This window comes from Camarhynchus parvulus, chromosome 14 (assembly GCF_901933205.1).
Source record: "Camarhynchus parvulus chromosome 14, STF_HiC, whole genome shotgun sequence".
Classification (NCBI taxonomy): Eukaryota; Metazoa; Chordata; class Aves; order Passeriformes; family Thraupidae; genus Camarhynchus; species Camarhynchus parvulus.
This window is the reverse complement of record NC_044584.1, coordinates 3,666,338-3,680,000: the sequence shown is the minus strand read 5'-3', so window position 1 is coordinate 3,680,000 and position 13,663 is coordinate 3,666,338. Positions and strand designations below refer to the sequence as shown.

General features: G+C 46.9%; 1 protein-coding gene across 1 annotated transcript; it reads right to left on the bottom strand.

The window, feature by feature from the left end:
* Positions 1–87: 87 nt before the first annotated feature.
* Positions 88–13,136, bottom strand: ROGDI (rogdi atypical leucine zipper). Its single transcript, XM_030958380.1, has 11 exons — positions 12,979–13,136; positions 10,520–10,591; positions 9,147–9,229; positions 7,821–7,875; positions 7,218–7,298; positions 4,809–4,904; positions 3,514–3,612; positions 2,923–3,036; positions 2,145–2,194; positions 1,505–1,631; positions 88–1,010 (listed from the first exon to the last, which is right to left on the bottom strand). Exons 1-11 carry the CDS (start codon positions 13,018–13,020, stop codon positions 969–971), a joined length of 861 nt encoding a protein of 286 aa, XP_030814240.1. The 5' UTR covers positions 13,021–13,136; the 3' UTR covers positions 88–968.
* Positions 13,137–13,663: the final 527 nt, after the last annotated feature.

The window sequence follows — 13,663 nt, the reverse complement described above, 5'->3', positions numbered from 1 at the left end:
AGTGCCTCCACTACTGTCCTCCCCAGTAAAACAAAAGACAACCCAGCATGCATAACCAAGAACAGCCACTCACTTGTGAGAGAGCACAGAATCTCAAGATACTCATTCTTTCACAGCCCACATGGGCACTGCAGGTATGAGGGTCTTTATTTCACAGTTAGCACCGGCTAAAGCTATGAGTTACACGTTGTAGCATCCATAGGCAGCAAATCATAGTAGCAACATGGTACTCACTTTGCATTTAATGACAAGATGAAAGACTGCACAAAGTACACCAGGGCAACTCCAAAGGCTGGTAGTGAAAACAAGATACTAAACCTGGAAAAGACCAATTGGCCCAACTAGGGCTTAGGAAAAAAAATAATTATCACATTGATGCTGGATGAGGGGGGAAAGAATTCAAACAGCAGCAAGTAAGAGCATCCCCAAAGGGGAATCAGTAACATGGGGATGGGCAGAACAGACAGGGGAAGGATTCACTCAGGGTTAGTTATAAGCACAGCTGGACCAGATAAGAGAAACATATTTCACTACAGGGAGCCACATGCCCTACCTTTTAAGAGGTGTGTTAAGTTAGTCTGTTTTCCCCCCTTCCCAGCCACTTCACAGTCAAGGAGTTAATTACAGCACAATGCACAGATCTAGTTAGTGAGGGTGGTCCAAAGCACCTATCCCTTTTAACAGACCTGTGTAACTTATCAGGGGCTTGGGAAGTGTCAGCCACACAATGCACAAGAGGGACCGATGGAAGCTCCTGGCAACCACACAGCACTACTTGGTGCCCTGCTTAGACAGCAATCCCAGACAAGGCTACTAAAGCTGTGTCTCCGGATACACTGACCCAGCCCTGTGCAGGGCATATGGCAGTGAACCCCAGCACTCCTCAGGCTGACCTGGACTCAGCTGGCATGAGAGAACAGAGAGAGACACTCGAAGTACTGTAAAGGCTTAGACCATTCCACAGAGAATTAATATGGTTTGTAGTTCCAGTAACTGGAGAAAACGGAGATCTGGAAAGCAAGAACAAAAGCAGGTAAGTTCCTATACCCACTGGACCACAAAAAAAGGAGCATATAATGTGTGAGGGAGGTCTCTTGGCTTCACGGCATTACACACTTCAGCACCGCACTACTGAAGAGCAGGTTTGCTGCTGCTGTCACTCAAGGAGCACAAAGTTACTTGCTCAAGGTGACAGTTGCAGAGTTGGAACTGAGCATTGATCTACTGAAATCTAGGTTGCTTGTTTTGTCTCATCCACCTCATGACTGAGAACACAGAAGTGTCTGCTTGCTCCTTTCCACCTAGTCACCAGCTCAGCAGACATCTGCTACACCACTATACTTATCCTATGGCTGCTTGCTAGGCAGCGCCAGCCAGCTCCCTGGCTCCAGAACACTCACTCATCCCTTATTTTCAACAAGCTGAACAGAATAACATCACATCAGATCTGAGGTCCTCTCAAAACCCAGAGTTAAAAACAAAGCCCCCTTTTCAAGGCCATTACCTTATCCTTCAGCTGCTGGCAAAGCTGCAGTGAAACTGTGAAGAAGACAAGGGCATCATTTAACCATGGGACAACACATTCCACTTTATGGACATGGCTGACTTCATATCGCTGGCTGCCAAACTCACTGGAGAGGGGGGGAAAGAGCACAGCTTCACACACAACAGCATAGAACTCAACTGTCCCACATTACCATAGAAGAGATTATGATGATTTCTATCACATTTAAATCAGCGCCTGGCAAAGTTACAGAATGCAAACACTCAAGTCCACCTCTGACCAGATTTACAGTTAAGCAAAAGGGTGAAGTTAGGAACTTCCCTTCATTCCAGACAGGCACAGAGGCAGGGAATGCAGATGGCAATGCCAATAACCAAACACTCATTTTTGTTGTAAACTCTCATCTCTAGATAAACTCGTGGTACTGTCTAGATGGGCTGAATCCTGGAAATTCACATATTGTGGCCTTTAGGACCAAGTCATTCAAAAGACACAACAGAGCATTCACAGGTACAGCAAGTGACTCAGTTGAGGTTTTCCACTTCAGAGATGCTATAATAGAAACTGCATGTAGCTGTTCGGATTTCACCCTCAAGACACACCAACACCCATTATCAGGTACACTACCCCATGTACTTACAACATGGCCCCAGGGTTGTGCAAAACAGACCCTCCAGCAGGCTTGAAGTTCTAGAGAAGGAAAAGGTCATTAGGATTTTAATGTAGTAAACAAACCACTTAGAAGAAAGACAATTAAGGCTTACACTTTCAGTAGCCTGACATCAAGAAACACCCATTGCTCTATTAGCCTGGACCCTCCAACAATATGAAATCCCTTTTGTTAGAACCCCTTCTGCTCCTTCATGAAAGGAGTTCATTCCTTCATTGGCTGAGTTCAATGTAGCTACAAATGTTATCACTACAGAAATAAGATGAGAAGATCCAGAAGAAAAACAAAATATAGATTTTTAGGAAAATCTTCCTTATGGAAGGACTGCATTTCATAAAGCTGAAGAGTTTAAGGCTGTTTTTACAGGACATCAAGTTGACCGATGCAACAGGTGAAGCAGAAAGCTATCTATCAAAATTCCATTAGGAAACCCAAGATGCTACTCAGATGTAAACTGGATTAATATAACTATGCCACAAAATTATCAAACTATATTTGAAGTATTTGCTAAAAAATGGCTTACTCCAGAGCACTGGTATGTTCTTCTGGGCTAAGCAGCCATGCCCCGAACTAGATTTAGAGCCAGTGTTCTGTGTGCAGCAGACTTAAACACACTTAGTACCAGCTGAACTTATTTCTGCATTATCTTATGAATATAACATTGCACCAGGTAGCAGTGTGATCTCCTCCTCACAGTGGAACGTCAGGAGAGGAAACTAAACAAGGCTCATGAGATAGCAGGCATCACCTTGGTTGTGCTGGGCTGCATCATGTGGAGCTGGTAGACAGTGAGGCACAGCTTGTTCAGGTTAATATAGAAATTCACAAGGATGTCTGGAGGCAGCACAGGAGTGAACATTTTCTGGCAAGAAAATTAGTTTGTCAGTGAAAAGATCATAATTTCTAATGCTGGGAAATCATCCCCTTTTCCCAAGCCACACTACAATTATTCCATGACAAAAGAAAAACATTAGAAGAGAAAAAAAGACTGAGCAGCTGCAGACAATGACTGTTGCTCTCACTGCTCTTGATCAAATGATATATGCATGAGAGTGACAAGAAAGGATGGAGCAGTGTTCACAAGGGCAAATCATCCCTGGACAAGACTCTTGGGCAGAGAACAGAACTTACTCCCAAGAGAACCAGAGTCCTCATGCCCAAGTCATCTGCATTCCCACAGGAAGATAAAGAGCAGTCAAAACCAATCAGGATTTGCACTTGCTTCAGTTCTGCCTCAGGAGACACTTCAGAAACCCACTTCCACCAAGATGCAGCCCAGTATCCAAACTGTTGCAATGCTGCCAGACCTGTATAGAGATCTAGACCATCACATACTTACTGTGAGACCACTGGAGGCAATTTCTGGTAGTGTCAGAGTGGCAGGAGTGGTCAGTCGATTTCGGGCTCTGGAGAGCTGCAACATCACAGCATCCATAAGCTACAAGGTAATGTACAGAACCACTGCTGAGTGTGATTCCTGGATAGCTCTGGACAGAGTGCTGCAGAATCCTACAGCCTTCTGCAAGTGTTAAAACAACAACCACCACTACCCCCCATCCTTCCAGGAATTCAGGAACTTATTGGGAAGGGCTGGCTCCCACATAAATGCAGTTTAACTTTCACCACCATCAGACACTTATGAGACAGGTCAGGAGTGTTCAATACCAGCGACTGATGAAAGAACAGCTATTCATGACAAGAATACCAAGCCAACATGCGATCAATTACTGATGCTACAAAGGCATCAACAAACTCATCATCAGCTCTTCAGAAGAACAGGCATTAAGGAAAAAACGAGCTGTATTCTCGGTCTCCCCACTCCCACATCACAGGTCCAACTGCTGCATGGGCTCCCTCTGTTCATAACCAGCTATGAGCGAGGCAGTAAATGAAAAGAACCAGCTCATTGTGAGGCCAATCCTGCCAGAAACCACAGTTCAAAGGCTCTTCAGGCAGACTTCCTCTTCCAGAAAAAAAGGGGAAGCAACATGTTATAGACCTCATGACTGCTAAGATGAAAGCATTTTGTATAATGACTAATATCTCCCCTCACTTCCACTAGAGTTTTCTCTTTTTTGACATTGTGATGAATTCAAATGAGCAAGCCGAAATTCTGTTGCCTTCAGAGAGCATTTTCAAGCAGAAGGTTGGGCTTCACTGCCATGCAGCAGCTGCTCTGTATTAGACCCCAGAAAATACTACTGGCAAGAGAGAAGTCACTTTCAGATTTTCAGTAAATCACAAGTACTGTCATCTTCTGTTTACTGATGGCTGCCTCACTGCTGCTCTTGCCTGCAGCACTGATCAACAGAGAGTAAGTTACGTAACAACATCATCCACAGAAGATCAAGGAATATCCTCCTACATTATCACTGGTGTGTAATGGTGCACTGACTGCTCAGATTACTGTTCATCAGGATGTACAGTCCTGTTACTAAGGCTAAACTAGTACAGATTCATATAAAATATGAGGTCATGTGGAAACTTCTTGACATGGGTATGCATGGGTACAACTATTAAGTCTGTTTCCACTAAGAGACTCAGACAGTAATCTGCATTAATTGTGTTTAAAACAACAAATGGAGGGAAGAAAAATGCATGCTCCTACCCAAGCATCAGGAGCTTTCTCCTCACCTTGAGCACCTCCAAGCCTGTTTTGAACTGGTAGTTCGCATCTCTGTTCATAAGCAGGTAAATGGCTTGGTTCACATGGTTTCTGGCATCCTGGATCTGCAAAGGTACAAATACAGTCCTATGAATGACACACTCTGTAATAACATGTACTCGGAAGTAAAGGTTTCCCCAGTTATCTCACTGACCTTTAGAATGGTGTCTTCTCAAATGTAATGCCATGTCTAAATGTCAGATACTGTCTAACACAAACCTACCACTGGTTCCCAGAAGCATTACTGGGTTCTCTACTCATGGACTGGAGATACAGAACGGTCTGACAGCTACAACCTGGATTGTCAGTACAAATATTGCTCCTGTTCTGAAGTGACATCAGGCATTCTCATCCTGGGAGTGCTCTGACCATGACTGCTTGGTAGGAATTCTCACTGGTAATGGCATACAGCAGTCAGCTCCAGCACCATGAACAATGATTTCATCCTATCAGAGCTAAAACAAATGACACCAATGAACAACAAGCACTGATTTCTAATACAGTGTCTCTGTCAATACCCCAGAGTACTTCTAAAGTGAAATTGTTGGGATTGAGAGTCATCTCCAGCATCAAGAAGCTGTGCCATTGTGTGGGACCGGACCAGACTCAGGACACAGCTGGCTCAAGTTCCTCTCAAGCAAGAGGAACACAGTCACAAAAGCAAGGTTGACAGGTGTATTGTTGCTTTCATGAGAGCAAGGACAAACCAGAGGAAGACAATAGCCCTGGAAGAAGCTGACTGCATTCAATTTTAGGCAGCAGCATGAAAATGGAAAAACAAACCCAAGGAGTAAATCAGAGGGTGCAAATGGAACAGCTAAACAGAGAAGCTTGTACAAGAAGTGTCTGCTGGGAGACAGGCTACACAGCTTGGGGTATTTGTAGTTTGATATATTTACAATGCCCTCCAGCAGTCACAGCTCCCGCAGCTCTACATCCTTGTAGAAGCCTCCCTGGCATAGACCTGGCTCTGGTTCCTTCTAATGCACAGCTCAGGGAATACAGAACAGCCCTGCTCTTAGAAAGCTCTTGCACTGGAGTCCACAGACAGAAGAGTGAGAATGGTAAGTCCGCTGTTGGACTGCAGAGAGACTGCAGCTACTTGGGCATCTCCAAATATCATCATCTCCAGCCTTGACATCTCCTAGAGGCTTCTGAGCAAGCTAAACTGCTCCTGGCAGCACTACCCAACCAAGCAATGCCAACCCTGCTGTTATGATGCTCCACTCATATTCCCCCTTGACTTTGCTTTGTTTTCTAATCAACTTCCTCAAAATTTATGTGCCTGCACTTGTGTTCCTCAAAAATGTGCCTGCACTACAACTTCTTACTGATGACTTCACTTTGTACAGAGAAATAAAACTCCAACTACCAGTCAGTAAGGGAAGACACTCCTTTGAGATACTATTTTTTAATTCAGACAGGCGAAAGATCACCATATAACCACTTTAAATGCTTTTGCGCTCAGTCCTTTAGGCACTCACACTCCATATCTGAACAACATTAGAACACAAAATGCAAGTAAATAAAGGAAGTCGTTTTCCATAAAAGCTGATAGAAGTCTTCCAACCAGGCAGCAGTACAAAATAGCCACAAAAGAGGAGGCACTGCTGAGTGTTGTCACAAAAACTTTCTTGCTTTGCTGCAAGGCATAAACAAACACAGTCAAGTTTGGTATTAACATCCCAAGTACACAATTTTCTAGATTTCTACCAATTTGCTAGGTAGAGCTTTCACTGCTAAAGCAGATGTTGGGAACTGCACTCAATGCCAAATGCACTCATCACCCAGAAAAACCTGAGCTATGGCACAAGGAAATACATTGACTCCATCTTCCTCCAACCTACTCAGCTGTGACAAATTCAGGCAAACCATGTCTTCAGACACTAAGTCAGGTCCTGAAATCAGGTATGTCCCAGCAAAATTATGGGAAAGAGATTCTGGTTCTGGATAGCTGCATTATTTTAACTCCTTATCTGAGGGAACTCAGACATGCTAGTGAACACAGTAATTTGTTCTCAGTGTAAACAAATGCATCTGTAAGAGAATGAGAACACGCTACTCAAAGCCCCTGAAGCTGCTCTTTGCCGTTCTAGCTTGTGGTGACATGGGACAGCCCTGCACAGGCACCTCAGGCACTCCTTTACAGGATCATGACTGCTATGCAGACAGCCTTCAGATCAACTGGTGTGTTGGGAATGAGCCCACCCAGGCACCCCAACTCAATTTAACTGATTTAATTGCACCTGCTTCCTCCCTTAGCTTTTACCACTGTAGCTCATGTGGAATGGACATAACAATCTCTCTCAAAAGACTAAAGTTACTGCTCAGAGAGCACTGAGGCTGTGGATGGGTGGGCATCTAGAGCCAACAGGTACCTGCTGCAATTTCCACTGCTTGTCTTCCCGGAATGCAAAATGCAGGAGCTGATTGTTTCTGGGCATTTTCAGATTAACATCCTTAAAAAAAGAAACAAACACATGAGAGCAAGAAATGCCTGTATGCAAAAGATGGGGGCTGGCAGTCACATTCCCTTCTTCCAGACCATCCTAGCAAACTGCCTTCTGCAGTCCTGGCAGAGCCAGAACCTCAGTGCTTCCACAGGATGATATTAATACAAAGAATAGCTTGAAATGCACTGAGTGAATCAGGATCCTGGCAGGACACATGACCTCAGCCCAGAAGGTCCCCAGGGCAACTTGTTATTACACAACAAAGGTGGTGAAGGCAAGGAATCCCAATGGAAGCTGACTACAGCACCCACCACCACATGGTGGTGGTAGAAGGGGATATCAGATGCTGCATCTTGATAAATTTCAATGGTTGCTGAAACATCTAGGCCAATTAGGGAGAACTGACAAAGAGCACTGATCACTGGTAACACAAAACCAGGGTGACCTCCCTCCCTGAGGTGATCAAAGGTTGGTAAGGGTGACACCCACCCACTGCCATACAAAGCAAGAAGTGTTGCAGGTACTCACAGCTTGACACAGTGCATCTCCCTGCAGCGTCATCACACCTTTCACCTGGTCTGTGCTGGAATGAGAGGAAACATCTGGGCTACACATGTCACAAGAGGCACCTATCAATTGCCAGCCTAAAACCTCCCCTCCTCGCCCTGTGTAGCCAGCACAGCTCCTCCTGCCCAGGGTCTGAACACTGCTCCTGCCCAGTAGCTGAACACCACACACACTTTCAAGTCCCCAGTTCTTGGCCTGTGGTGAACTCCAGCCATATTCTTTATGGGCCACCTCACCCTAACTGCTGTGCCTAAAACATTACCTTCATTTCTGATCCCATTCTTATTCCATTTATCACCTGTCAACAATTTGGCTGCTGTTACAAACAGCTCCAGTAGGCACAAGCACAAGACAATAAATTAATTACTGACATTGAAGAGATAGATGATTCCTACAGGAGTTGAAAGCTACAACCCACACCCCATTCCAAGAAAAAAGACCCTAAATAAGTAAAACCCTACAACCTTAAAAAAATAAAAACCCCACACCCCAAACTCTTTGAAAGGTCCTGCAAGATGACTCACATGTATAACGGTCTGAGAAGACTGAAGCATCTAGTTGGGCCATACCTTACATTTTACTATATAAGAGACTCTTTTGACCAACACTACAAGATCCACCTTACAAATGACAACTAAATTAACTAAGATCTGAAGAAGACAATGTTCAAACTTAGTACAGAATTACTGCATGATTCCTTGCAATGATGTGACAGTCCTAATGACTAAAGTTAATTGCTTTGTGAAAAGCTTGTGAACTCCACCAATATTGAGACCACTGAGGATCAAAAAATGGATATCAGTTTCAGAAGAACTGCACACCAATAGTACCTTCTGCACAAGCCTCAGTTTGCTTTGTGTGAAGGAGATTTACTATTGCTATTTTACGGAGATTAGGAGAAAGGTTAAGATTTCTCCATAGTCAGGGTCAGAAACTGAGCCAAGAGCAGAATTCAGGTCTTGTAACTGCAACTCCCTGTGTCATAATCAGAAAAATGCCCTTTGGCAAACTGCCCACAGCACTGAGGCAACACACAGGCATGTGGTCAGGAATCAGTGACTACATTATAGGTGTCAGCACAAAATGGCACATGGCTGGCTCAGGCAGCCCTGGAGCACAGCTACAGACTGCTACCTTCACCTGCCATGAAAGCTAGTTTGTTTTCCTTAAGGCAAAATCTCCTATTAAAGAAAACCCAGGCCTTCTGCAAAGCCCTACACCACAGATCCTCCAGGATCTGCACCCTTTGCTGCAGAAGGAAGTGACCTGCTGACCATCACCACTTACCCTGATGTGCTTAGTACAAAGTTCTCTTGCTTGACAGCTCCTCCTGAGCCACTGGTGGGCAAGGCAAAGCGGTGGGAGGCCTCCTGCCCAAGAGAGGACACAGTGAATGCTGGAGCATCTGCCTGGGTCCAGCACACCACGAGCCAGGAACAAAGATAATGCGGACACCATCAAGTGGCTAAATATGTAGCCGTCACCTCTGCCAGCCTCCTGAAGTTGACCAAGCAGAGCACTTGGATTTCCTCGTACTGCAGGACTGGTGAAGCCCAGGAGGAGGCTCAGCGCATGCAACCCATAGCAAAAGGCATTTTCAAATCCCACACCCTGAAGCCGGGCAGTGCCAGCAGGATCCCCAAGTTGACCACAGAAGGAGCAGCACCTGACAGCTCAGCTCTGCATACCTTCAGGCACCATAGTGCTGCCCCTTATCACAGCTGGTCTTTACACATGAAGGAAGTGTAGAGAGAACACCAGCCCTCCCCAGCCCTTCATCTGGTTATACTGGCTGGTGACTACCTTTACACATTTCACCCTCAAAACTATAATAAATTCTTCAAAACAGGTACTATATATAAAGGTATTGCAGTCTATTGTCACCTGCCATTGACTCCAGTCCTGGGGTTTTGAGTCAGCACTATGGCACTCGCACCTGCTCTGGCACTTGCCCCTCACCTCCACATTTTCGGCCCAGCTCTTCCATCACTCCATGACCTCTAAAAGCCAGAGAGTGTTAAGGGGCTGGGTCTGTTGAACACTGATCCAGCAGACACACAGTGCATTCACTGTATACAGAAGTCCCTTTGGCCAATTTCCCACTGGCTGCTTGGAAAGAGTCAGCCCCGCAGCACACGCTCAGGCTGGAGAAAGGTGAGAAAAGGGCTGCACATCTGCTTTAGCTGAACACACCAGGCCTCTGAAAGGGGCAGGTACCAGCAGAGGAGTGGGCAGGTTGAGGAAAGGATGATTTTGAACAAGGAGAGTGCATGCCAGTAATTACTGCACAAGTAGCAGCTGTCACCTAAAGGCCATGTTGCTTGCTTCCACCAGCACACATAAGAGCTACAGCAGATTCAGATTCTCCATTCCAGAAAATATTTGTATCTCAGTCAAATGCCTGGCAGATAGGTCTGGCTGGCTCCATGTACCTTTTCGAAGCAGCTCTCAGCAGAGGATAAAGAACAGAGAAATCTTGGGGAAATCACATTTACTGTGAGTCCTCAAGAGCAGAGGGCAAGCAAGCACCAGGGAAAGAACTGGACATGCATAAATGACCTTTCTGTGCAGCCTCTACCAAGAACTTTTTCCTGCAGGGGAAACCTATCACCATTCCTTACACAGAAGGTCAAACAAAACTCAGACAAAATTAACCTCACCTTCAAAATATCCTGCAGCTGTCTCAAAACAGCATGGACCTCTTCTTGTAAAAGCCATTTAAATTCTTCTTCCTATGTAATGGAAAAGTAGCAGTGGAATCATTAGACATCAAACACTGCAAGCAAATCCCTCAGACATATGCCAAAATTATTTAACTTTTAAGTGTACGGCTGTTTCTGTGCTGTTTAAATAAAGGAGAACAAAAGTTTTCTTCCTGATCTGTTGAAACTCCTCAGTCTCCACATCTCCACCCCAGTCCAGTGAACTGTCCTCATTTTTGCCCTTTAAGAAAGCAATTTGGTACACAAATCAGTGTACCAAAAAACCTAGAATTGAATGCAACTTTCAGAGCAAAGTAAAAATACTACTGTGTCAAAAACTGGGGCATCTTTTTATGCTGTTGAGATGGACTCACCTGGCTGCCAGACACGTACCCAGCCTCCCTCACTGCCCCTTCCTCAGAAGGAAATAAGATAATAGGCCAAGGTAAAGCTAGAGAAATCCATTACCAACTCCTGGCACAGACAAAACAGACAAATTCGTTGCTAATTAAGTGGTAGGAAACAAAGATAAGAACTAAAATGAGCATCCCCACCCACATCCCCAGCATTTCCCCAAGCAACAGCAGTCTGAAACCAAAACAATTAGACTGAAAAGGGGGTAGGGGGGCGACACAGGCTAGGGACTCCCAATCATTGGGGCAAATTCAGTAATGAACAAGTTCGGATCTGATGACTCACTGCCTTGAGCCTCCATTGGCTGCTGCCACAGAGAAGCCTGTATAAAGCAGACCCTCAAAGCACATCTAGTGCTCCTGTTAAACCATGAGTCCCCATGCAGGTCATCAAAGAAGTGCGGAACAGAAGCAAGCATGGGGCAAAGAAAAGATTGCCACTTGACATCCTGTAAGAAAAGAGAAATTTTCCATGGGGAGAGTTCTGAGCAGGTTGCCCACAGAAAAACAGGCAAGCTATGGTCAACTCAGATTTTTAAGCTTGCAGTTTCTGTGCTAGATGGTTCCAGTTCACCATGAGGAACACAACCCCCCACTGATGTGTCATCACCTTACGCAAGAGTTAGCCCAACAACCAGTAGGACAAAATCAGGTTTGTTTCAGCAAACATTTATCCAAGGCAGGCACACACAACAAAGCCAGGCGGGATTCTCTGTTATCCTTCAAAGCAGTTTGAGTGCAGGACCACTGACTTTGACGCTTTAATCCTCTTTTGGGTTTCTGGGAATTATACTGTTCATAGAATATTCTTAACTGGAAGGGAGCCACAAGGATCACGAAGTCCATGTGTGGGCTCTACATAGGACAGCCCCAAGAATTCCACCATGTCCCTGAGAGTGTTGTCAAAACTCTCCCTGACATCTGTCAGTCAGGGTGCTATGACCACTGCGCCGCGGAGCCTCTTCCAGTGTCTGACCACCCTCTGGATGAAGAAACTTTTCCAAATATCCAGCCTAAACTTCCCCTGACAGAGCTCCATGCTGTTCCCTCAGATCCTGTCACTAATCACCAGAGAGAAGATGGATGTGTAACTCTCATTCTGTAATGTTTGGCGTCCTCCAGGTTCCCAAAGGAACAGTGATCCCATGGGTGCAGCAGATACTTTTAGTACCTCCAACACCCACCACTATCATGTAGGTGTTTCTACTCAAAATGCCCATTGGTATCTTTCTTCCCTTTAGTCACAGCAAGAAATCGCCTTTCCCCTGCCCATTAATTTTGGACTAAGTCAAGTTGGTGCACATCTGTGTGCTGCACAGCTGTGTTTTTGGGGAATGCTGGTCATACGCTTCTAAACCATATGACATTAGAAAAACCTGTTTTCCTATGTGGATTTCCATCCAGACCGACGTATCTCTGAACCCTATCTCCATACCGGAGATGTCATTCCTCCTCGGAGATCCTGTCCCGGCGAGGCCGCAGTGACGCCTGCTCTGCGCCGCCCTTCACTAGGGTGGTTCGGACACCCGCCATGAGAGGGGCGCTTCAGCGAGACACCAAGGTCAAAGGGCACATTCACGGTGTGCCGGGAGCAGGGCGACCCCGGCCTTGCCACCCCACCCAACCCCACCCGGCCCATCGGAGGAGCAGCGTCGGTGGCAGAGAAACCCGGGCGCCGCTGCTGGGAGAGGCGGGAGGAGGCCGCGGCCTCCGAGCCACACGGCGACGGCGCTCGGGCACCGGCCCGAAAGCCTGACCCGACAGCATACCGGAACTTCGGCAGCGCCTCCAGGTAAGGCAGCTGCACTAGAGCTAGGCCCGGGCAGCCCCTGCACAGCGCTCGGCCCAGACCCAGGCGCAAGGGACGGCCTTGCCGCCATCCCGCGGCTCCCCGCCCGAGCCCGGCCAGACAGAACGAATCTGCGGGGGTCTAGCAGCGCTGTCATGCGCAGGGAGAAGCCGCTTTCGCTCGCCCTGGCCCCGCCGAGCGCCCGCCCGACTCACCAGCACCGCCCGCTCCCCCTGACTCGCCATCGCCGCCGCCATCCCGACACCGCCGGCCCCGCCCCCAGCACCGCACGCGCCCGGCCCAGCAACGCTTGATTGGGCAGCGCCGCTCCCCTCCGCCGTCCGCGAGGGCGGGGCCACGTGCGCGACGACAGCAGGGCGGGACTTCGCCCGCACACCCCCTGGGCCTGTCCCCGCCGCCAGATAGGTCAGACCTGCCCGTTCCCAGCCCAGTGCACGTCGGCGACGATCAAAACGAGCTGCGTGTAAGAACACTCAAATGAGTGGAAGTTTCATCACTTCTTAAAATAAATACACTTATCCTGTCAGTGAGGTCTTTGTATAGAAGTCGGTGAGTTCCCTTTCACAACGGTTGTACTGCGAGCGAGATGAGAGGTGAGGGCATAGCATCTTCACCACACCAGCCCCTGGGGAGGGGTAGGAGATGGGAATGATCCTTCAGGGTAGGGAAAGCTTCCAACAGCCCCAGTTCCTGCTGCAAGCATAGCTCTCGACTTCCTATCTGTTGCTTTTAATGACAGTGCTCAAAAAGAGTGCTTCCTCGGGCACCTATAACTCACTGCACCTGAAGCCCACTATTAACTACACTTCATTTCATCCTCATGCCTCAGGGCAGGAACAGCTACTGCTGTCCAAGTGTCTGATATCCACAAGCAGTATT